This window comes from Perognathus longimembris, chromosome 3, assembly GCF_023159225.1.
Source record: "Perognathus longimembris pacificus isolate PPM17 chromosome 3, ASM2315922v1, whole genome shotgun sequence".
Classification (NCBI taxonomy): domain Eukaryota; kingdom Metazoa; phylum Chordata; class Mammalia; order Rodentia; family Heteromyidae; genus Perognathus; species Perognathus longimembris.
The window spans coordinates 72,381,645-72,406,540 of NC_063163.1; the positions used below are offsets into that span (position 1 = coordinate 72,381,645).

General features: G+C 49.4%; 2 protein-coding genes across 12 annotated transcripts in view; both read left to right on the plus strand.

Moving 5' to 3' along the window:
• Slc44a2 (solute carrier family 44 member 2) overlaps positions 1–9,299 on the plus strand; it is a 29,212-nt gene extending 19,913 nt beyond the window's left edge. For 2 of the 3 annotated variants that reach the window (XM_048342234.1, XM_048342233.1), the window contains exons 11-22: positions 1,167–1,298; positions 1,444–1,543; positions 1,634–1,726; positions 2,513–2,597; positions 2,858–3,117; positions 3,198–3,292; positions 3,746–3,849; positions 3,959–4,032; positions 4,128–4,198; positions 4,337–4,425; positions 7,063–7,147; positions 7,574–7,971. In XM_048342234.1, coding sequence (XP_048198191.1) covers positions 1,167–1,298; positions 1,444–1,543; positions 1,634–1,726; positions 2,513–2,597; positions 2,858–3,117; positions 3,198–3,292; positions 3,746–3,849; positions 3,959–4,032; positions 4,128–4,198; positions 4,337–4,425; positions 7,063–7,147; positions 7,574–7,695 — 1,310 coding nt within the window. In that variant the 3' untranslated portion in view covers positions 7,696–7,971. The other variant, XM_048342235.1, reaches the window with a different exon arrangement.
• A 7,026-nt stretch (positions 9,300–16,325) lies between these two features.
• Positions 16,326–24,896, plus strand: part of Ilf3 (interleukin enhancer binding factor 3) — a 37,872-nt gene continuing 29,301 nt past the window's right edge. For 3 of the 9 annotated variants that reach the window (XM_048342204.1, XM_048342206.1, XM_048342207.1), the window contains exon 1: positions 16,326–16,532. The gene's annotated coding sequence lies outside the window, so the exon portion shown is untranslated. The remainder of the gene's footprint in view (positions 16,533–24,896) is intronic. The other 6 variants (XM_048342208.1, XM_048342210.1, XM_048342209.1 and 3 more) reach the window with 3 other exon arrangements.

Here is a 24,896-nt window from a genome sequence, read left to right on the forward strand (position 1 = left end):
CGATTCCCCAGCACCACATATATAGAAAACGGCCAGGCCCTTTGTAGTAGCAAAAACTTTTGTAATAGTTTCCTCCCTCGCAGTAGCAACATCCTCAACTTTTGTATTGAAATGGATATCATGCTGTATTAATTTTTACCCTTGAAGTTGTGAATTGATTTCTAACCCTATATAAACCCTGGCCCTCCTGAAATAAAATGTGCATTGGTCCAAAAAAAAGAAAAGAAAATGGCCAGAAGTGGCGCTGTGGCTCAAGTGGCAGAGTGCTAACCTTGAGCAAAAAGAAGCCAGGGACAGTGCTCAGGCCCTGAGTCCAAGGCCCAGGACTGGCAAAAAAAATGTTTTAAAAAATTAAATAGGGCTGGGAATGTGACTTAGGGGTAGAGTGCTTGACTAGCATACATGAGGCTCTGGGTTCAATTTCAATTCCTCATTATCACTTAAAGTGAAAAAGCCAGAAGTGGCCCAGTGTCTCAAGTGGTAGAGTGCTAGCCTTGAGCAAAAAGAAGCTCAAGGACAGTGCCCAGGCCCTGAGTTCAGGCCCCAGGACTCCATAAACAAACAAATGAGACAATAATGTTAATACTGGTCTTTTGTCAGTCCTGAGGCTTGAACTCTGGGCCTGAGCTTCTTTCTTTCTTTTTTTCTTTTTCTTTTTTGCCAGTCCTGGGGCTTGGACTCTGCCTGAGCACTGTCCCTGGCTTCTTTTGCTCAAGGCTAGCACTCTACCACTTGAGCTACAGCACCACTTCGTGCTTCTTCTATATATGTGGTGCTGAAGAATTGAAACGAGGGCTTCATGTATACGAGGCAAGCACTCTTGCCACTAGGCCATATTCTCAGCGTTGGGCCTGAGCTGCTTTTGTTCATGATTAGAGCCCTGCCACTTGAATCACAGCTCCAATTCTGGCTTTTTTTTTTCTTTTTTTTTGGTAGTTATTGGAGATCAGAGTCAAAGACTTTCAGGCTTGGGCTGGCTTCAAACTGTAATCCTCAGATCTCAGCCTTCTGAGTAGCTAGGATTACAGGTGTTAGCCACCTGTGCCCAAATTCCTCCTGGCATGGAGTGGGTGGGATAAGTGATTACTTCTGTTCTCTTGGAGGCAGTTGTATCTGTTTTGCAAGGGGGGGAGGAGTTGATGGACTGAAGTTTGGGTTTTGTGCAGGAATCTTTCACTGCTATATGGAATATTCCCGACTGTGTGGTGAGGCTGGTTCTGACATGTCTCTAGTGGATCTTGGCTTCCAGACAGACCTCCGGGTGTACTTGCATTTACGACAGACCTGGATGGCTTTTAGTGAGTTGGAGTGCTGGTCCCATTGCTGTTAAAAGCCTTGGGGTGGGAGTGGGGGTGGGGGAGGACAGGGCTGGATGGGAGGAAGGAGACGGGCTACATAGGGTGTCCAAGTAGCTCATTTCCCCCCACCCTACCCCATTTGCAGTGATTATTCTGAGTATCCTGGAAGTTATTATCATTTTGCTACTCATCTTTCTCCGCAAGAGAATTCTCATCGCGATTGCCCTCATCAAAGAAGCCAGCAGGTGAGAGGACCAGGGAGTTCTGGGGGACCTCAGTTGGGGTTGTTTTCTTAGGGCTGTTTGGATCCTGATGTCTTCTCTTGTCTTCCCCAGGGCTGTAGGGTACGTCATGTGCTCCATGCTCTACCCGCTGGTCACCTTCTTCTTGCTGTGTCTTTGTATTGCCTACTGGGCCAGCACTGCTGTGTATCCCTCCTAATAAGTCTAGGGACTTGGGACAGGGGTCGGGGCTTCATGCTAGGGACTTGGCCCAGCGCTAAGGGTGGGGCTCAAGTGTCAGGGCGTGGCCCGGCTGTGAGGGGCATGGCTCAATGGTAAGAGTGCCAACTTAGCAATGGCTGGAGGCCTGGAGTTCAAGCCGCAGTACAGCTCCTCTGAAAAAGGCAACCTAGGCCCTGCTGCCTCACACCTGTGACCCTGGCCACTCAGGATCGAGGTTCAAGAAAGTTCATGAGATTCTTTATCTCCAGTTAATCCCTCAAAAACCGGAAGTGGAGGGGCTGGGAATATGGCCTAGTGGCAAGAGTGCTTGCCTCGTATACATGAAGTCCTGGGTTCGATGCCCAAGCACCACATATACAGAAAACGGCCAGAAGTGGCGCTGTGGCTCAAGTGGCAGAGTGCTAGCCTTGAGTAAAAAGCAGCCAGGGACAGTGCTCAGGCCTGAGTTCAAAGCCCAGGACTGGCCAGAAAAAAACAACAAAAAACTGGAAGTGGAGCTATGGCTGAAAGTGGTAGAGAAGTAGCTTTGAGTGAAAAGGCTCAGGGACAGCACCCAGGCCCTGAGTTCAAGCTCCAGGACCAAGCAAAAATCCAAAATAAAACAACAGCAACAAAAATCGGGTATAAGTGGTGTGCAGCTTTTGGGGAGCAGGGGTTGGGGCAGGGTTGGAACCTAGTGGGAATATGGCTTCCCATAATGCCCTGGGATCCTCAACCCCTAGATCTCAAGTTCCTTAATTCTCCATCCAGTTTTCTGTCCACTTCTAATGAAGCTGTCTATAAGATTTTCGATGACGCCTCCTGCCCACTGGTTGGGAAAACCTGTGATCCTCAGGTGGGTGTCCCTACAGAGGAGAGGGCCACCATTGCCCTGACCACCCCCTGGGTGTTTTGAAACCTCTTTTCCACACCTGGAGGTTTTTATTATAGGAGTGCACTACCATCCCCAGCCCTGCTACTCACCATTTTCTTGACCTATTTGATAGCCTCTCCTTGCTTCTAGAAACCCTTAGATGCATTCTACGAATCGTCAGTGTGATCCCCCCAATGAATTCCTGGCCCTGTATTCTCACTCAGCACTATGTCCCTCCTCAGAGCTTTCCCTTGAATGAGTCGCGTCTCTGTCCCAATGGCCGCTGCCAGTTCGCCTTCTATGGCGGTGAGTCAGGCTATCACCGTGCACTGCTGGGGCTGCAGATCTTCAATGCCTTCATGTTCTTCTGGCTGGCCAACTTCGTGCTGGCGCTGGGTCAGGTCACCCTGGCAGGGGCCTTTGCCTCCTACTACTGGGCCCTGCGGAAGCCGGATGACATGCCCGCCTTCCCGCTCTTTTCTGCCTTTGGCCGAGCGCTCAGGTAGGGTAGGATGGAGGACAGGATGGGGTTGGGGGAGATGTCTGGCTCTACCCTTGACCCTGGCCTCGCTGTCCTCGCAGGTACCACACAGGATCGCTGGCGTTTGGCGCCCTCATTCTGGCCATCGTGCAGATCATCCGTGTGATGCTTGAGTATTTGGATCAGCGCCTAAAAGGTGGGGCTGTGTGGGTCGCCGCCTGCCATTGGCTCTCTGGGGAAGGCGTGGCTAACGAAGACCAGGATTGGTTCTTGCTGGGGTTGGGCGGAGCCAAAAGAAGTGGGACTTGCTATGGGCTTCTGTTTGTGTTGGGGTGGAGGGGGAAACGTGGGGAGGGCTGAAGGGCTTCTGTGATTGGTTCCTGACCTGGCAGAATCCCTTGAGACACCATTGGGATGGACTCCAAGCTGTTGACAAGGATTGGCTGTTGATTGGGCCTGGCAGCAGGGTTCATCTTGATTGGGCTATGTGTAATGGGGGTAGGGCCGAAACTTTTCAGTTAGCTCATTGTGGGTGTGGCTAAGGCTACGGATCACATTTCCTTTTCCTGTCTCCCTTGCCTGATGGGTTCACTTGGTCCCTGAAAATCTCCTCTCCTCACCTCTGTATCCCTTCCCCTTTCTCTTCCAGCCGCAGAGAACAAGTTTGCCAAATTTCTCATGACCTGCCTCAAGTGTTGCTTCTGGTGCTTGGAGAAGTTCATCAAATTCCTCAATAGGAATGCCTATATCATGGTGAGTGGGCCTGGGACCTTGAACCTTCCCTCCAGCCAGCTCATATTGGGTAGGAAGAACCCCTCCCATCACCCCTCAAGTGGGCCTGATCCCTCCTCTTTCCCTTCAGATTGCCATCTACGGCACCAACTTCTGCACATCCGCCAAGAACGCCTTCTTCTTGCTCATGAGAAACATCATCAGGTCAGGGGAGGCGACCCTCCCCTCCTCCCCCCTGCTTTCCTTCCTCCCTAAGCCATGAACCAGAATTAACATCTGCCCCTCCCTGTGCCTTGCAGAGTGGCGGTCCTTGACAAAGTTACTGACTTCCTGTTCCTGTTGGGCAAACTTCTGATTGTGGGTAGTGTGGGTGAGTGACACCATCTAACTTGTCCCCAAGTCTGGGAGCTGGTTGAATTTGTAGACTGCTGTTAGTCAGAATTTCATCCTTGGTGACAGGATGTGACCATGAGAGCTCTCAGCCACTTTGGTTTTCTCCTCTCTCCAGGGATCCTGGCTTTCTTCTTCTTCACCCACCGAATCAGGATCGTGCAGGATACAGCACCACCCCTCAATTATTACTGGGTCCCTATATTGGTATGGATTTCTGGGGACACATCGGAGTCTGGGGAGAAGGAACTGTTGGGATTAGCTTAGCTTCCTGTAGATGTTGATGAAGGTCTGAGGTGTAGGGTTGATTATTTATTAAGGGTACAAACAAATTACTGATAGCCTATTGTCTATCAGGTCTTTGGTTGGACATATTTTTCCCTTTAGAGTCCTTACAGTTTAGAGGAAATTGCCACTAAGCAAACATGATATTGGTATGGGCATTGTAGTGCATTCCTGTATCACAGTATTGGGAAGACATAGAGTGTAGGATTGAGAGTTTGAAGCTCAAGTGGCAGAGTGCTAGCCTTGAGCAAAGAGAAGCCAGGGACAGTGCTCAGGCCCTGAGTCCAAGGCCCAGGACTGGCAAAAAAAACAAAAACAAAAACAAAAAAACTGGAAGTGGCGCTGTGGTTCAAAGTGGTAGAGCACTAGCCTTGAGCAAAAAAGCTCAGGGACAGTACCCAGGCCCTAAGTTCAAGGCCCACAAGCAACAACAACAAAATGTGATTATAAACTGGAATATGCCACCAGCACAAATCCACAGTACAAGGGAATATTAGGTTGTGGTTGGATGGTCTGGGCAGGTTTGAGGGTCCAGGTGGCTTTGCCACACAGGTGACATTGAGAGACCTGAGTGAGGATATAGGCACAATCCAAGCTGAGGGAGGGTAAGTTTGGAGGTCCTTAGGCAGAAGAAGCCTACTAGGAACAAACATGAACCTGTATAGTTGATGAAAGAGAAAATGGTGGAACTGAAGGCCGGGTGCTGTTGGGTCAGACTTTAATCCCAGCTACTTAGGAGACTGAGATCTGATGTTTGCAGTATGAAACTAGCCTAGGCAGACAAACCCCTGGAGATTCATTTTTACTTCCAGTAAACCAACAAAAAGCTGGACATGGGTCTGTGGCTCAAGTGGTGGAATGCCAACCTTGAGCAAAAAAGCCAAAGGAGGGACAAAATTCTGAGTCCAGCTGTGTGTGCTGGTATGCGTGCGTGTCGCACGTGCGCACACACACACACACAGTGGGAAGTGGGGCACAAGTGGCTCATCCTGCAATCCTACTTACTCAGGATGCTGAGATCTGGCAGTTTGAAGGCAGCCTGGGCAGGAAAATCTGTGAGACTCTTAGCTGCAATGAACCATCAAAAAGCCAGATATAGAGCTGTGGCTCAAGTAGTAGAGTGCTAGCCTTGAACAGAAAAGCTCAGGGCAGCAGCTAGGCCTCAGGACTTATACACACACACACACACACACACACACACGCACACACACACACACACAGGTGGGGTTGAGCCTCGGGGAGGTGACAGGGCCCCGGTGGATCCTAGGATCTGGTGACCTAGATTTTTATCTTGCTTCCTCTATTTGCTACTAGTCTCCACATGACTAACTGGTCAAGTTATTTTATCTCTCTAAAGTCCGCCCAGCTCCAGCCAATAACCGTGAATCAGGCGATTGTCAGAGATAGAGCAGTGCATGTGGTGACAGCTAGGTGTGGCGGCTTAGCACTGTAGTTCTAGCCACTTGGGTGGTTAGAAGCAGAAGGCTCTCAAATTTCAGGTCAGCTCTGGCAACGTTAGCCAGACCCTATCTCAAAATGAAAATTAAAAATAACAACAAAAAGTGAGGAGGCTTAAACTTAGAGTTGAATCTTCAGTACTAGAAAAGCAATGTGGCTTTAAATGCACAGTGCAGCTGGGCAGTAGCGGCTCACGCCTCTAAGTCTAATTACTTAGAAGAGTGCGATACAAGGACTTGGGTTCAAAGCCAGTCCAAGTAGAAAAGACTGAGACTCCTTTTTTTTTTCTTTTTTTTTGGCCAGTCCTGGTGCTTGGACTCAGGGCCTGAGCACTGTCCCTGGCTTCTTTTTGCTCAAGGCTAGCACTCTGCCACTTGAGCCGCAGCGCCACTTCTGGCCATTTTTCTGTATATGTGGTGCTGGGGAATCGAACCGAGGGCCTCATGTATACGAGGCAAGCGCTCTTGCCACTAGGCCATATCCCCAGCCCCATCCTTTTTTTTTTCTTTTTTGGCCAATCCTGTGGCTTGAACTCAGGGCTTGGGCACTGTCCCTGAGCTTTCTTTTGCTTAAGGCTAACACTCTACCACTTGAGCCATAGCACCATTTCCAGCCTTTTCTGCTTATGTGGTGCTAAGGAATTGAACCCAGGGCTTCATGCATACACTCTACCACTAAGCCACATTCCCCACCTCTGTGCTCTGTGAGACTCTGGTCTCTGATTAATCTGCAAAAACAAAAAACCAAGTCTAAAAGAAAGTGGAGCTGTGGCTCAGGTAGTAGACTGCCAGCCGTGAGTGAAGAAGCTAAGGAAAAACACATAGGCCATGAGTTTAAACCCCAGGATCAGCATATACACAAAAACTAGGGGTGATGAGACCTGAACTATACTTAGGTCAGGATACCAGCATGTACAAAGGTCCTGAGGTTGAAATAAACCAGCTGCATTATGTGGATGATGAGGCTCCTCCTGGTGGTAGGAGGCTAGGATGTTTACTCCACAGAGCTGGACAGAAGTAGAGTGCTTAAGGAGGACAGGGTGGTTGAGGGTTTGTCTGGGCAGGAGTTGGGGCGGAAACCGGCTTTCTTCCCTTTGCCTAGACGGTGATTGTTGGCTCCTACTTGATTGCTCATGGATTCTTCAGCGTCTATGGCATGTGTGTGGACACACTGTTCCTCTGTTTCTGTGAGTGACCCCTCACCCCAGCCCTGCAGGGCCCTGACACCTTCAATGAGTCACACCCCCCACTAGCCTCCGTGTCCCCAGGCCTTGGCTGCCCTCTGTCCTGGGGTCCCAGCACACCTGCCCTGCTTCCTCACTGTGCTCACAGTTGGCTCCTCCCTCTTGGGGGTCCCCTGGTCCAGGCTGCAGCTGGGACATTTGGGCCCCTTGGACCTGGGAAGTTTTCTGGCTTTGTTGGGGTTGGGGCACCTGTGGCTGTTATTAACTCTTATTTCTCTATCTGTCTCTCCCCCCCCCCCTCTCATTTCTTTTCTCTTCCTTTCCTTCATGCCTGCTGGCTCCCCTGTTCTTCCCTCCCTGCCTCCCTTGTCCCCCTCCTTTCCTGGCTATCCCATTTTCTCCCCTGCCGGTTGGTTCCTGGGGGCCCAGGTGAGGACCTTGAAAGGAATGACGGCTCTCAGGAGCGACCCTACTTCATGTCGCCCGAGCTGAGAGACATCTTATTGAAGGGGAGTGCGGAGGAGGGCAAGCGGGAGGAGGTGGAGGAATAGAGAGAGAGAGAGAGAGAGAGAGAGAGGGACTGATGTCCTCCTGCTCATCAAGGGGGTCCAGGTGGCCTCTCTTTGGAGACCCCCCCGGGGTGGTGCATGCAAAGGGGCGGAGACTCTATGGCCTGGGAGGATGGGGATTGTGTGACCCCCATCTTGCCTCTCTGTGCCTCGTGTGTCTTGCATTCTAACCCACTGATGCTTTCCCCTTGCCCTGTCACCAGAGGCCCCCTGTCCCAGGGGGGATGGGCCCTCATGCCATCTGCTCTGTGGCCTTTCTTTCTAGTGGAGGACCTGGAGAGGAATGACGGCTCAACAGAGAGGCCTTACTACATGTCTTCCACTCTCAAGAAACTCTTGAACAAGACCAACAAGAAGTTGGCTGAGTCCTAAAGGCCAGGGCCACTGTCACCTCTCTTCTTGGGAGCCCCCCCCCTGCCCCCAGGGTGTTCAGAGGGCAGTGGAGTCAGGAGCCCCTCCCTGGCACCCTCAGCCTACGGACTTCACCTGATGTCCTGGCACTGCCTTTCTGTCTGGTGTGGTGCCTGGAGACCTGATGGATTTGGAGCTATTCCTCCCCATGCACACAGGCACTTGGGACTTTTTGTAGTCACCCCAGCACCTTCTGGTCGGGATGGGGATGAATCCCCTGGAGTGCCTGGGATGGGAGACACTCCAACTCTGCTGATTCCTTCCTGTCTTCTTCTATACAATGGATGGGAAAGACTGAGGAGGAGGAGGAGGAGGAGGAGCCACTGGGGCCAAGCTCCACACACTGGGGGGACTCCAAGCTCCTTCCACTTTGTGGCTCCAAGTTCCTCCCCCTCCCCCCCACGGGCCCAACCAAGCCCCATCTCTACTGGCCGAACAACTGGCCCAAGGGCCTTCCGATGCATTTCTGGAGTATTTTCTAACCTGGACTTGCATTAAAGGGTCTTTTAGCTTTTCTTCCATCGGCCTCCACAGCTGAATGGATAGGAGATGCCCCTTAGTGCCTTCATTGTTCCCTGCCCAGCCAGAGGGTGGCCCGGCTGGAATGTGTGTGTGTGTGTGTGTGTGTGTGTGTGTGTGTGTAATCTGGCTCAAGAGGCGCCCTGAAGGGGGGCCTTGGATGGAAGGAGAGGAGTGGGGGAGCAGCCTTGAATAACCAGACCTAGCAATGGAAATTACAGGCAGGCTGGCTTGGCTGGCGGCTCAATTTTCCCTCCTCGCTGCACTCTTGGTTAAGAAAGAAATGGTCTGGCTGTGTGTGCCAATCCTAAATAGTCCAAAGGCTGAGTATTTAGGATTAAAAAAAGCTGGAAATGGAACCGTGGCTCAAGTGGTAGAGGACCAACCATGAGCAAAGATGCTAAGGTACACTGCCCAGGCTCTGAATTCAAGCCCCAGGACCAGCATACATGCACACATGCACATACACACACGCACACGCACGCGCCAGCCCAAGGAAGAAACCTCTGCCTGTTCATCTCAAAACCCTGGGGATCCTTTTGCCAAACTTGTCATATGCTAGGGTCCCAGGGGGAGACTCACCCTGCCCGCCAGCCTCGCCTCCCAGCCCTCCCATGTCTAACTGCAAATAAGCCTAATAAAGTGCCTCTTGTATAGCTGCAGGCCTGGTGTTTGTGGGGGTTGCCGGCTGCCATGATCTGGTTTGGTTTTTGCAAAGGGAAAGGGGTGGGGGGCAGGCAGGAAGCCCACTGACTGCTGGCTGCCAGATCCCCTGCATACAGGCAGCTCAGATTTCTCTTGGAGGAGCCTGGGAAACAAATGGCCTTTATTAGGCTCAATCCCTGGAGTCCCAATGAAGCCATGTCCTGCCCAGGTCCTCCATTATGAGCCCTGGACGCATCCTCAAGGGTCCCTTCACCTGAGGCCCCAGAGCCAGGCTGTTTGCTGGCACGCTGTTGCCCCCTGCTGCCCAACATTGGCATTGTCTGCCAGCCATCTGTCCCAAATTGGCTGTCTTTGCCTTTCCCTGGTAATCTTCTCTTAAGAATCTTTAAGAAGGCTGGGAATATGGCCTAGTGGCGAGAGTGCTTGACTCATATACATGAAGCCCTGGGTTCAATTCCCCAGCACTACATATACAGAAAAAGCCAGAAGTGGTGCTGTGGCTCAAGTGGCAGAGTGCTATGCTTGAGCAAAGAGAAACCAGGGACAGTGCTCAGGCCCTGAGTTCAAGCCCCAGGACTGGAAAAAAAAAAAAAAAAGAATCTGTAAGAATAAATCAAGGGGCTGGGGATATGGCCTAGTGGCAAGAGAGCTTGCCTCGTATACATGAGGCCCTGGGTTCAATTCCCCAGCACCACATATACAGAAAACGGCCAGAAGTGGCGCTGTGACTCAAGTGGCAGAGTGCTAGCCTTGAGCAAAAGGAAGCCAGGGACAGTGCTCAGGCCCTGAGTTCAAGGCCCAGGACTGGCCAAAAAAAAAAAAAAAAAAAAGAATCAAAAAGGTGGATGTAGGGCTGGGGATATAGCCTAGTGGCAAGAGTGCCTGCCTCGGATACACGAGGCCCTAGGTTCGATTCCCCAGCACCACATATACAGAAAACGGCCAGAAGCGGCGCTGTGGCTCAAGTGGCAGAGTGCTAGCCTTGAGCGGGAAGAAGCCAGGGACAGTGCTCAGGCCCTGAGTCCAAGGCCCAGGACTGGCCAAAAAAAAAAAAAAAAGGTGGATGTAGGGCTGGGAATATAGCCTAGTGGTAGAGTGCTTGCCTCGTATACATGAAGCCCTGGCTTCAATTCCTCACCACCACATACATACAAAAAGCCAGAAGTGGTGCTGTGGCTCAAGTGGTAGAGTGTTAACCTTGAGCAAAAAGAAGCCAGGGACAGTGCTCAGGCCCTGAGTTCAAGCCCCAGGAGTGGCAAAAAAAAAAAAAAAAGTGAGCACCGGTGTCTGAGGCTTGTAGTCCTAGTTGCTCAGCAGACAGATTTGAGGATCGAGGTTCAAAGCCAGCTCAGGCAAGAAAGTCTGTGAGATGTGTACTCCAATTAACCATCAAAAGGCTCTACCATATGAACCACAACAGCTCCACTTCCAGCATACCTGGCTACAATATTTCTTTAGGTGCTTGAACTCAGGGCTTGAGCACAGTCCCTGGCTTCTTTTTGCTCAAGGTGAGTACTCTGGCGAGTACTCTGCTGCTTGAGCCACAGCACCACTTCTGGCTTTTTCTGTATATGTGGTGCTGAGGAATGGAACCCAGGGCTTCATGCATACTAGGGAAGCACTCTACCATTAGGTCACATTCCCAGCGCCTCCTCTTATGCTTAATTGGAGATAAGACAGTCATGGACTTCTTTCTTGCCCAGGCTGGCTTTGAACTGCCATCCTAAGAGTTCAGCCTCCCGAGTAGCTAGGATTATAGCCATGAGCCACTGGTGCCTACTTCCTTGAACTTTTTTTTTTTTTTTTGCCAGTCCTGGAATTTGAACTCAGGGCCCGAGCACTGTCCCTGCCTGAGTTTCTTTTTTCTTTTGCCAGTCCTGGGCTGTGAACTCAGGGCCTGAGCACTGTCCCTGGCTTCTTTTTTGCTCAAGGCTAGCACTCTGCCACTTGAGCCACAGCGCCACTTCTGGCCATTTTCTGTATATGTGGTGCTGAGGAATCGAACCCAGGGCCTCATGTATATGAGGCAAGCACTCTTGCCACTAGGCCATATTCCCAGCCCCCGGGCCTGAGTTTCTTTTGCTCAAGGCTAGCACTCTACCACTTGAGCATCACTCCCAGCCCTTTCTGTTTATGTAGTATTGAGTAATCAAATCCAGGGCTTCATGCATGCTAGGCAAGCATTCTGCCCTTAAGCCACAGTCCCAGGTATTTCCTGTGTGCTTTTCGTTGATCTGCTCTCATAGAAATGGCAGGGTACAAAGGGCCTTGTCCTTCCACTGAGCACAAACCCTCTCCTGCCACTCTATTTTGCCGAGGATGTAATAAAAGCAGACAGGTCTGGAACAAAAGCAGACAGGTCTGGTGACTGCCGAAAGCCACTCAGCTTTAGGGTGCAGAAAGGATTTAAACATGTTCTGTGGCCCACCTTTAACACCAGTTGAACTGGATTTTAAAATCTCATCTTTTCCTTAACCTTGGGGCTTGTTGATCACACCTACTTGCAAAGCAGCTCCTGACCCTGCCCACTTCTTTCTCTATTCTCAGCCCTGGTCTTCTGCCATCATTCACCCAGGCTAGGGGCTGGGAATATGGCTTAGCGGTAGAGTGGTCACCTTGTAAGCATGAAGCCCTGGGTTCGATTCCTCAGCACCACATATACAGAAAAGGCTGGAAGTGGAGCTGTGGCTCAAGTGGTGAGTGCTAGCCTTGAGCAAAAGGAAGCCAGGGACAGTGCTCAGGCCCTGAGTCCAAGCCCCAGGACTGACAAAAAACAAAACTCACCCAGGCCATCTGCAGTCTTGCCAAGCTGCTCTGGCTCCTGCCTCTCCCATACATATAGTCTTCCTCCATAGAGGGGAGGAAGGCTCCTAGGAGCATCTGGGTGAGCAGATCATAGTCTCTGCTGTGTTCAAGAACACTATGGCTGGCTGGGGATATAGCCTAGAGGCAAGAGTGCCTGCCTCGGATACACGAGGCCCTAGGTTCGATTCCCCAGCACCACATATACAGAAAACGGCCAGAAGCGGCGCTGTGGCTCAAGTGGCAGAGTGCTAGCCTTGAGTGGGAAGAAGCCAGGGACCGTGCTCAGGCCCTGAGTCCAAGGCCCAGGACTGGCCAAAAAAAAAAAAAAAAAAAAAAAGAACACTATGGCTTTCACCTCATTTAGAACAAAAGTCAAAGTCCTCTTGGTCCCGGCGCGAGTGGCTCATGCCTATAATCCTAGCTACTGAGGAGGTTGAGATCTCAGGATCATGGTTCAAAGCCAGCTTGGACAGGACAAGTCTGTGAGACTCTAATCTCCAATTAACCACTCAAAAAACAGAAGTGGCACTGTGGCTCAAGTGGTAGTGCTAGCCTTGAGCACCAAGAGGATCAGGGACATTGCCTAGGCCCTGAGTTTAAGCTCCATAACTGACAACAACAAAAAGTCTCAGGAACATTCCTACCTGTGCTGCTTTGAACCTCAATCCTCTGATCTCAACCTCCTGAGTAGCTAGGATTATAGAAATGAGCCACCAGTGTCCACTTCCCCACGTGTGTGTGTGCGCGCACGTGTGCATGCGTGTGTGTATGTGAGCACCCATGTGTGTAGATGCTGGAGCAAGTCTTGTCAGAACCAAGGGAGAGGGGAAAGGGTTTGGCACACCAGCTGAGCATTTGTATAGCCAGAGAGGAAAGAAAGAGAAAGCAAGAGAATGTGTGTATGTGGAAAGTGAACACCAACTTCAGGTGGCTACAGCCCTACAAGTGGCCTAGAGGCTGGCAGTGGTTTTGTAATCTTCCACAAGCTTGTGTCCCAGGGAACAAAAGATGTACCCACAGCACAAGCAAGTAGAACTGCTTTCATTTTTCATTTGTTCTTGGGGATTTACTGTAGGGTCTCACACTAGCTGGCAGGTGCTCTACTGTTTGACTCAAACCCTCAACCCTTTAGCTTTTGTTATTTTTCAGATAGGGTCAGCTTCAGGCACAGTGGGGAACACAGGGATACACTCATGACTGGTGCATTTGTTGAGATGGGGTTTTGGACTGTGATTCTCTTAATAATCCCCTCTTCCCTAATAGTAACTAGCCTCTAGCAGAGCTTCTCACCAAGACCAGGTAGTGTGAAGCCAGCACAATAGGTAAAAAAAAAAATCACAAGCCTGGCCATCCACCAGTGGCTCATGCCTGCAATCCTAGCTACTCAGGAGATCTGAGGATCACAGTTCAAAGCCAGCCCCATCCAAAAAGTCTTCGTGAGACTGTTATCTCCAATGAACCACGCGAAACCTAGAAGTGGAGCTATGGCTCAAAGTGGTAAAGTGGTAGAGTTGAGCAAAAGAGCTCAGTGACAGTGTCCACGTCCTGAGTTCAAGCCCCACATCCAACTCAAAGAAGAAAAAAAAATCACAAGCCAACTATTTTTTTTTCTTATCTTGGGACTTTAACTCTGGGCCTGGGTGCTGTCCCTGAGCTCTTCAGCTCAAGGCTAGTGCTCTACCACTTGAACCACAGTGCCACTTCTGGTTTTCTGGTGGTTCACTGGAGATAAGAGTCGCATGAGAGACAGTAGAGACCAGGTCTGTGAAACAAAAAAAACTTATTTTCAAATAGTATTTCCGGGCTGGGAATATGGCCTAGTGGCAAGAGTGCTTGCCTCTTATACATGAAGCCCTGGGTTCGATTCCCCAGCACCACATAAATAGAAAATGGCCAGAAGTGGCGCTGTGGCTCAAGTGGCAGAGTGCTAGCTTTGAGCAAAAAGAAGCCAGGCACAGTGCTCAGGCCCTGAGTCCAAGGCCCAGGACTGGCCAAAAAAAAAAAGATAAAAAAAATAAATAAAACCAAACAACTACTAACCATAAAAGGCCTAGAACAGACCTATCAGTAGATCACAATAGCTCAACAGCTATATACATATGATCATATAAGACGAGGCTAAGCAAAAACAACTCCAAGAGAAGGGCATAGGAGGATTCTATTGACATTACATTTAACGTTCTAGGTGAATTTCCTTTGGTGTACGCTACGTGGTTACTGTATATGATTTTGGTACATGGTAGGGAAGGAAAAGAAAAACGAGGGTGTAAAATATCACAAGAAATGTACTCAATGCCCTATTATCTAACTGTACCCCTTTTGCACAACACCTTGTCAACAAAATTTAATTAATAATAAAAGAAAGAGTCTCATGGGCTTTCCTGCCCAGGCTGGCTTTGAACTGCAATCCTTAGATCTCAGCTACCTGAGTAGCTAGAATTACAGGTGAGCCACCCGCGCTTGGCTTAAGCCAGCTATTTTTCTTTCTACATCCTGGGCACGAAAAGGAATTCTACAAAGATTTGGGCAATTCTAGAGTTCACCTAGTTCTGGCTCTCCAATGGAGAAAGCTTTGCACTTTATTCACTTATTGGTGTTAAAAGCTGGAACTCGGGGATTGTGACATGTTAGCCATGTGCTTTGCTGTCTCACCCCCAGCTGGGAGGTTATGTAGGTGAAAAGCCTGTGCTGCCCTAAACTGTTTTTTGGGTCCTATGGCAGTTCTGCCTTTAGGGGGAAATGGCCCCAATGGCTCTTTTTTCCAGAAGTGTACCTGTTGGAAAACTGGAAAACATTCTAGTTCTACCACTTGGGAGCGCTGTTTGCTTAGGCAAGTTACTGACCCTTCCATCAGAGCCACTGCCTCTCTGGTTGGGGCTTCAAATGGGACGTTAAAAGCCATTCTAGGTTGTCACCACTGCTCATTGTGCACAAGGTTGATCTTGAATGACCTACACTTGGATGAATTTTGTCTGAGTACACCTCATCATTCATTTTTACCAAACTTCAGACCCTGAGACAGATCTGAGATATATTGAGTAAAAAAAAACTCCTATAGCTCCTGTGTGGAAAACTCAGCTATCTCTCTGGAGCTACACAGGAATGCCAAAGAAGGGAATCCGCTTGCAGGATGGTGAACTCTGTTCTTTCCTGTATTGTTTCACATTTCACACCTTATAGGCTATGAATATAGGACCTATTTAAAATTGTAAGAGGTATGGTACCGGGGCATGCACTCATAATACCAGAGATTGTGGGCCCAGCATTTCCCCCCCCCCCCCCCGCTTTTTTGCTGTCAGTCCTGGGCCTGAACTCGGGGCCTGGGTGTTGTCCCTGAGCTGTTTCAACTCAAAGCTAATAATGCTGTACAACTTGAGCTACAGCTCCACTGCCAGCTTTTTGTTAGTTCATTGAAGATAAACAGTCTCACAGACTTTCCCACCCAGGCTGGCTTTGAACCATGACCCTAAAATCTCAGCCCCCAGAGTAGCTAAGATGTCAGGCGTGAACACCAGACGGGAACTCTTCTCCAGAAGACTTTTTGCTGGCCTGGGCTTCAGTTTGCCCAGCTGTCATAGGGGTGGGTGGGTGGAGAGTCCTGGAGATCGCGGCCCGTATTCTCCGCCTCAGTCGGCTCCAAACCCTGTGCCACATCAAGCGCTCACCAGCACGAGTCCCAGTCTCGACTTGCGGCGAGGCCTGGCTCAGCGCAGCGGGTCCTCGGCTCACACTTTTGGAGGCCGACGCAGCGGGTCCACAGGAGACGCGCCTCCGCTGGACAGAGACTCCGCACGTGTCTCCCACACAGGCGCTTCCGCCAACGTACTAGGGACAGACTGACGCCGCGCAGGCGTACAAATGCGTAGAAGACTGTAGGTCCCGCCCCTGGCCGAGCGTCCCGTAACCGCCATTGAAAAAATAAAGCAGGGGCCTTATCACGTGATGCAGGTCACCAATAGATTGAAAGGAAAGTTCCCAAGTGCTTGTCACGTGGCGAAGGTATTGGTAGTCGCCCCTGTCACGTGATCAAAGCAAAGCCGCGGGACGACGGCAGAACGGGGACTGACGTTATTCGAGCCGCCACGCAGCGCTGACGTTCGCGTCACGTGAGCAGACCCCTTCCCTTCAATCCTCGCTTTTTTGGTCCCGCCCTTCCAGTTAGGCCGTGCTTGCGTCGAGCCTCAACGTGAAGCCTAGGGGGGCGGGGCTCTGGCAGGTCACGTGTCCCCGCACCTCCTCGGCGCGCGCCCGCTCGCCAGCTCGCCCCCGGCCCCAGCTCCTCCTCCTCTTCTCGCCATTGCAGTTGGATTCAGCCGCCCAGCGCTCTACCGCGTGGCTTTTGAGGGGAAGACCCCCGGTGGGCTGTGACAGGAGGGCGGTGACGGCGGCTGCGGTTGGGGAAGGGGGTCGTCGACAAGGTAAAACGTCAATGTGGCGGCAGCTGGGCCCGGCTCCCCGCTTCAGCCCCTCCTCCGTCCGTTCCTCTTGCGCGGGTTCCTGGCTGAGGGGTTACGGTGACAAGGATGTTGTCGCCCGTGTGCCGTCCTCGTCGTCTCCATTTGGCCCCCTCGCTCCCGACCGTCGCATCCTTCCCTTTCCGTCTGCTGCGCCGGCCTCTCCCGCGCTCGGCCGTTAACTCTGGCCCCATTGTGCCAAGGAAACAAAATGGCGGCGGCGGCGGCGAGGGCCCCGGTGCGCGCGCATCCGCTACCCCCCTCCGTGGCCCCTCGGCCCGTGGTGGTGCCTCTCGTGGGGGGTGCGCGCGCACCGGACCCCGCGGCCGCCGCCTCCCTCGGGCCCGGCTTTTGTCTGTTGCTGGTCCCCGCGCACGCGCGCACGTGCCTGGAGTACACACCCCCTCCGGTCGGGCCGGAGCATCTCGGCGTGCGCCCGTGGGAATAAACCCCCTTTTCTACCCTCTTCTCTTTGTCCCAGTCACCAATCCCCGGTTCCAGGAGGGTCCCAGGTTCCCAGGGCGGGAAATAGCACCTCCTTTGTGCTTGCAAACGCCGACAGAGGGATGCTTTAATCCCCGCCCCCCTCCCCTTCTTCCTGGAAACCCTTCTTAGCCAGATTGTAGAGGTCTCCCGATCAAGATCTAAACTTGGGAGGATTGAAACTGGCTGTGTCTTTCGGTCCCTTGGTCTCCATTGATCTTAAGCGTTTTCTGGGTTATTTAGGTTTCTTCACCCCCGACGAGGATGTGGTCAGTATTGAGGATAACTAATTTGCGAGATTGAGACCCAAACGTGGGATGCTTGCAACCTCTTTTCTACCTCGATTTCTAAAAATAGTTGAGTGGAGACTCGAGAGTACTCACGAGCTTCTGCCCCTATTTGCTCTCTGTCTGGATTATTTGGGGGTGATGGATAATCTTCCTGTATTCCCCTTGTGCAATGCCCAAACGTGGGAAGAGTTAGCGGCTTTTCTTAATGTTGCTGTCAAGTTCCTTAGATAGTAGACAAATTGCCATCAAATCTTATCAGTGTATACAAAATAGTTGTCAAGTTGCTGTTTCTGTAGCAGGTATCAACGACAGTGGGCAGCCTTTTCTTTAATATTGTGGATTGACCTCAGGGTCTTGGGTTCTCTGCTATTTGTGTTTGGGAACCTCTATGGATTACTCACTGTCCTGTCTTTGTGTGTGTGGCCTGGGATGTAGCTACCACAGTCACTCTGGCTATGAATGAAGTGTGGGAATCAGAGTCTCATTCATAGCTGGCTAGAGTCAGAGGAAAGGTCTCAGGACCCTAGCAAGTGCTCCTATACTTGGTCTTTGGAGAGCTTTGTAGAGGTCCTTATCTCTCAGCTGTCTGGTGGCTATGTAAGTAGCTCCTCGCCTCTGGGATTTGGGGATGGAATCTTTGCTGGCCCTTGTGCTGTCTAAAGGATTCTAGTTGAGATTGGAGGCTGGGGAATCACTGCCAGACTGAGCCTTGCCAGCACCTGGCAGTGGCTTACCAGTTTCCCTGTCTTCTGGGAGCTTGGATCAGCCTGGGGCTGATAAGTGCCTAGTTGTCTGTAGATTCTGTTTCTCCTTATGGAGACTGTCTAGTAAAGGTAACAATTCCTTTAGTTTTTTCTAGTATTAGGGTTCCACAGGCTCAAATTCCTGTACATGAGTAATCTAAGGTTTTTCCTTATTTTTCTTAGTTCTGTCAAATACCATGTTGACAAGAGTAGCTGCTTATGGTTCCACAGATGTGTACTTTTTTTTTCCTTTTTCCCTTTTTCTTCTGCCTTGCCTCTTTTCTTTCATTATCTCCAACATTCTTTTCCTTCCTCATTCCTTGAACCTTTTTTTTTCCCCAGTCCTGGGGTTTGGACTCAGGGCCTGAGCACAGTCCCTGGCTTCTTTTTACTCTTTAACACTCTACCTCTTGAGTCACAGCGCCACTTCTGGCTTTTTTTTTTTTTTTTTTTTTGCCAGTCCTGGGCCTTGGACTCAGGGCCTGAGCACTGTCCCTGGCTTCCTTTTGCTCAAGGCTAGCACTCTGCCACTTGAGCCACAGCACCACTTCTGGCCGTTTTCTGTATATGTGGTACTGGGGAATCGAACCCAGGGCCTCATGTATACGAGGCAAGCTCTCTTGCCACTAGGCCATATCCCCAGCCCCAACATCTGGCTTTTTATGTTTATGTGGTGCTGAGGAATCAAACCCAAGGCTTCATGCATGCTAGGCAAGCACTCTACCTGTAAGCCACATTCCCAGCCCCCCTTGAAACTTTTGAGACAGGCTATTGCTATGTTGCCCAGGCTGGCCTTGAATTCCTGAGTCCTGGGATTACAGGCATGAGCCGCCACACTCAGCTATCTTTATTCCAACTCACTGGATTAGACCTTTGGCAGGATCAGAAGCCATCAGCGCTGGAGAAAGCCAAACGGTTGACTTCTTTGCTTTTGGTAAGCAGTACATAGCATCTTGTTTGTCTCTAGGTGTTAGCAAGACATAGGCGTTAGAAATATTCTTCGGAAAAGGGCTTTAGAAGTGTTCTTTCATCTGGGGCAGTTCTCTTTCTCTCTTTTTTTGGCCAGTCCTGGTTTTTTTTTTTTTTCTTTTGTTCAATGCTAGCTCTACCACTTCATTTTAGTGGTTAATTGGAGATAAGAGTCTCCTAGATTTTCCTGTCCCGGCTGGCTTTGAACTGGGATCCTCAGATCTCAGCCTCCTGGGTAGATAGGATAGCAGGCAGGAACCACTGGCACCTGGCTTTCCCTCTTACTCTTTTTACCTACCTTTCAGTTCCTACTTGTCACCCTTTATGGCCCAAGGGGAATGGTTCCTGTCCCTAAGAAACTTGAGTTTGCACTTCTTGAAATTATCATCCTGCTAAATTTTGTCAGCAAGTTATTTCTCCTTGCACAGTTTTGAGAGATGGCTAATGTCACTTAGTAGTAATTAGAATGTGTGACTCACAAATTTGCGATATTTTATTTTATTTTTTGGCCAGTCCTGGGCCTTGAACTCAGGGCCTGAGCACTGTCCCTAGCTTCTTTTTGCTCAAGGCTTGCACTCTACCACGCAAGCCACAGCGCCACTTCTGGCCGTTTTCTATTATGTGGTGCTGAGGAATCAAACCCAGGGCTTCATGTATAGGAGGCAAGCACTCTTGCCAGTAGGCCATATTCCCAGCCACAATTTGAGATATTTTAATTGCTTTTATTTTTGAGACAGTTTTGCTTTGTAGCTCAAGCTGTAGATTGTCTTGCTTCAGCCTCCCCAGTGCATGTGTCACCATGCTTGATGAATCTTTAGTGAAGTGTGTGTGTGTGTGTGTGTGTGTGTTGGTCCTGGGACTTGAACTCAAGGCTTGAGTGTGTCCCTAAACTTCTGTGCTCAAGGCTAGGGTTCTACTACTTGAGCCACAGCTTCACTTCTGGCTTTTTTGGGTGGCTAATTGGATTTAAGGGTCTCACATATTTTCCTGCCTTGGCTGGCTTTGAACCGAAATCCTCAGGTCTCAGCCTCCTGAGTAGCAAGTACAGTGAATCTGAGTGAATCTGGGAAGGGAAAGGAAGGGAATAGGATTTTGTAGGTTCCCTAGATTGGTGTTAAATTTTATCACAGGAATGATTTGATTACTGTTTCCACTGGTTTGGAATTAGAAACTGACAGTGCTTTGATGGAAGTGGTACACTGAAGTAGAGGTCTGGGGCCCTGGAGGGATGAGGTGAACTTCATTCAGCTCCTTGGTGCAGCATTGTCAGTTGACTTATTTATTTGTGCTGGTCCTGGGTCTTGAACTCGGAGCTTGGACTTTTTTGTACAAGGCTGGCTAGCACTCTACTGCTTGAGCCACAGCTCCACTCTTGGCTTTTTAGTGGTTAATTGGAGTCTCCTTCCTGCCCGTCTGTCTTGGAACTGAGTTCCTTAGATCTCAGCCTCCTGAGTAGCTAAGATTACAGGGCTGGGACTGTTTTGGGGCTTTACTTTGGAGGTGGCATTATGGGAGTTTGAATTCAGGGCCTCTTGCTTGCTTGTAAAGGGCTAAACTATTTGAGCCATGGCAGCCTAGTGTAATGATTTTTTTTTTTTTTTTTTTTTTTGCCAGTCCTGGGCTTGGACTCAGGGCCTGAGCACTGTCCCTGGCTTCTTTTTGCTCAAGGCTAGCACTCTGCCACTTGAGCCACAGCGACACTTCTGGCTGTTTTTTGTATATGTGGTGCTGGGGAATCGAACCCAGGACTTCGTGTATACGAAGGATTCCCAGCCCCTCCACTTCCGGTTTTTGAGGGATTAACTGGAGATAAAGAATCTCATGAACTTTCTTGAACCTCGATCCTGAGTGGCTAGGATTACAGGTGTATACGAGGCAAGCTCTCTTGCCACTAGGCCATATCCCCAAAATGGGACCTCTTGGCAGTGGCTCTGCAGTCAGCGGTCTCCACCTCCCCCCACAGGGATGAGAGTCATGTCCTCACTGACAGGTGGGGAAATCGAGGCATAGAGTGGGAAGGCTGTTTGTTCAGAGTCTGGCCTCACCCAGGCACCCATGCGACCCTGGCACCCGACCCCTCCATTACGGAGGTTGCTTAGAGGTGATGGCTTAGGTGGGGTGTTGCCTTCCAGCGGTGAATCTCTGCAGAGGTTCACCCTGCTGCCCCCCCCCACTGTCACCCCAAGTCTTTTTCTTTTTTAACTTATTTAATTTATTTTTTATTTTTTGCCAGTCCTGGGGCTTGGACTCAGGGCCTGAGCACTGTCCCTGGCTTCTTTTTGCTCAAGGCTAGCACTCTGCCACTTGAGCCACAGCACCACTTCGGGCCGTTTTCTGTATATGTGGTGCTGGGGAATTGAACCCAGGGCCTCATGTATACGAGCCAAGCACTCTTGCCACTAGGCCATATCCCCAGCCCCATGATTATTATTATTATTATTTTTTACTTTCAATGACAGTTAAGATTTGTTACCATTTGTGAGATTTTTTCCCACAACAACACATTATAGATGATCCCATTGTAAGTAACCTTTGCAAGCCAGACTCTTGGAGTATCTAATGTTTTTTCATCTTATGAGTGATGTTCAGTTGAAATTTTTTTTCCTTTTTTTTTTTTTTTGCCAGTCCTGGGGCTTGGACTCAGGGCCTGAGCACTGTCCCTGGCTTCTTTTTGCTCAAGGCTAGCACTCTGCCACTTGAGCCACAGCACCAATTCTGGCCATTTTCTATATATGTGTTGCTGGGGAATTGAACCCAGGGCTTCATGTATGAGAGGCAAGCACTCTTGCCACTTGGCCATATTCCCAGCCCCTTTTTCCTTCTTCTTAAGTGTCTTATGTAATGAAGACACTGAAAATACAGTACTATGTGTTTTGTTCGTTTTTTTTGTTTGGGGGCTGGAACTCAGGTGTATATCAAGTGATATCCCTACTATGCTGAACTCTAAGCCCTTAAAATGTTACTCTTTGCAAAAGAAAGAGTATATTTCTTGTAGAAAGGCCATTTTCCTGTGGGTATATATGATCCCAAGGAATCATTTAGTTACAAAGTTGAATGCCTGTATAGCCTTTCATTGAAGTACATAAAATTACTCTAGATTATTTTGTAATTTTAGATGATTAGTGAAAAGTGAGTCCAGGATAATTTTTCTTAGAGGTGCCAAACACCTTTGTTTATTTTCATGTGGGTTGTAGTTCAGGCCTCAGGGGTAAGGTGGTATTTGGGTACTCACCAAACTTCTAGGCCGCTAGCTTTTGTGTTACTTGATGTCAAACTATTTTCCATTAATCTAAGTGTCTAGTTTTAGAGAATAAAATGTTACTGGTTGGACTTGCTTTGCATTGGTACATTTAGGTTTCTTGGAGGTTAATCCTTACTGTGCATTCATAATTCATTTAAAAATTATTTAAACCACTCAGTGCTGGTGGTATACACCTGTAATCCTAGCTACTGTGGTTCAAGGCCATTCAGCTAGGAAAGTCCATGAGACTTTTTTTTCTTTTTGTCAGTCATGGGACTTGAACTCAGGGCCTGGCTACTACTGTGCCTGAGCTCTTCAGCTCAAGGCTAGTGTTCCACCACTTGAGCCACAGCGCTACTTCCTATTTTCAGGTGGTTAATTGGAGATAAGTGTCTCAGGGACTTTCCTGCCCAGGCTTTGAACCATGATCCTCAGATTTCAGCCTCCCAAGTAGCTAGAATTACAGGCCTCATGAGCCACTGCCTGGCTCCATGAGACTCTTGTCTCCAATTAGCTACCTGAAAACTGAAAGTGCAGTTGAGGCTCAAAGTGGTAGAATGCTAGTCTTGAGCAAAAGAGCTCAGAGACAGCACCCAGGCCCTGAGTTCAAGCCCCATGGCTGACCAAAAAAAAGTAGGACTGGATCTTGCAGCTCAAGTGCTAATCACTAGCCTAGTAAGTTCAAACACCAGTACTACCTGCCCTCCCTCCCCAAAACAGTCTAAGTCACTAGAGCCTGTGGGCTCTGATACTCAGGAGGAGCCATTGACCCCATGAATTTGAGGGTGACCTAAACAAGTATAGTGAAAAGAATGGAGCAAAAAAGTGTGAATGCCAAACAATATGGAAATGAGGAACCTGGCCAAATGACTTATGGTGGACACTTTATTTTTGTGGGTAAGCCGAAAGACATCTCTAAAGGAGGAAATCGTGTAGTCAGTAATTATAGGAGTGTGCTAGCTGCCTGGTGAGTGTTCATCAGTGACCACAACATCACGAAGCATGTGTGTCAACTGAATCATTTTGAAGTTAAGACAGCTTATGTTAATGTATGTGTGAATATTTTTTTCTAGTCAGAGCTTGTCTACCACTTGAGCCACACCTTCACTTCCAGCTTTTTGCTGGTTAATTGGAGATAAGGGTCTCATCACAGACCTGGGCTATTCCTGCATGGGCTATCTCAGATCTCAGTCCCCTGAGTAGTTAGGATTGCAGGGTGAGCCCACTTTACAATAGCACTTCAATAAAGACTTTTCCCCAAGGCTGGGTATCTAACCCAGTCCTTCAAGCTTTTCCAAGCTTTGTCAGACGCTCTGGCTTTTTTCCCTCCCAGTCCTGGTACTTAAACTCCGGACCAGGGCTGGGAATATGGCCTAGTGTTAAAGTACTCGTATACCTGAAGCCCTTGGTTCGATTCCTCAGCACCACGTATATAGAAAAAGCCTGAAGTGGAGCTGTGGCTCAACTGGTAGAGTGCTAGCCTTGAGCAAAAAAGAAGCCAGGAACGGTGCTGAGGCCCAGAGTTCAAGCACCAGGACTGGAAAACAAAAACAAAAACAAAAAAAACCCAACAAAACAAAAACTCCGGACCAGGGCACTGTCCCTGAGCTTCTTTTGCTAAGACTAGCACTCTACCACTTGAGCCACAACGCCACTTCAGGCCTTTTCTGTTTGTATAATGAGGAATCGAATCTAGGGCTTTATGCATGCTAGATATGTACTCTACCACTGAGCCACATTACCACCCTGAATCTCTTACAACTGCATGTAGAGTTTTATTTAGTCCTTTTGCAGGCATCTGTAATCCCAGATAATTTCAGGTATTCAAAAGGCTGGGTGCCAGTGGCCAAGCCTATATAATTCTAGCTATTCAGGAGCCCAAGATTAAGGATCACAGTTTGAAGCCATCCCTAGCAAAAATGGAACTCATCTCTAATTAACTCTGATTAGCTTGAAGTGGAACTGTGACTCAAGTAGTACAGGCTGATCTTTCAAAAGCTCAGGGCAGTGTCTAGACCCTGATTTCAAGCCTCAGGATGGGACACATACATACACACACCTTTGACTTAATGAATAAGCGAATTGTTCAGCACCAGTCTAAGCTATATAGCAAACCCTGTCCTGTCTCCTGCTGTGTTGGTCCATGTTCCATCTTCATCCCATTACCCTTCATGGTGCTGGAGCTAGAACGCAGGACCTTGTGGCAGCTTGTAGCTTTTGTTTTGTTTTGTTGCCAGTCCTGGGGCTTGAACTCAGGGCCTGAGCACAGTTGCTGGCTTCTTTTTGCTCAAGGCTAGCACTGTACCACTTGAGCCACAGCTCCACTTCCAGCTTTTTCTGTATATGTGGTGCTGAGGAACTGAAGCCATGTATATGAGGGCTTCATGTATACGAGGCAAGCACTCTACCACTAGGCTATATTCCCAGCCCGGAGCTTGTAGCTTTTTGTTTTAAATTTTGTGCTGGTCTCATGGACTTACTTATCCAGGCTGCCTTGGAACTTTGGTCCTCAGATCTCAGCCTTCTATGTAGCCTGATTTACAGGGGTCCACCTTGTTTGTATTTTGTTTCAATTCCTTTTTTTTTTTTTTTTTGGCCAGTC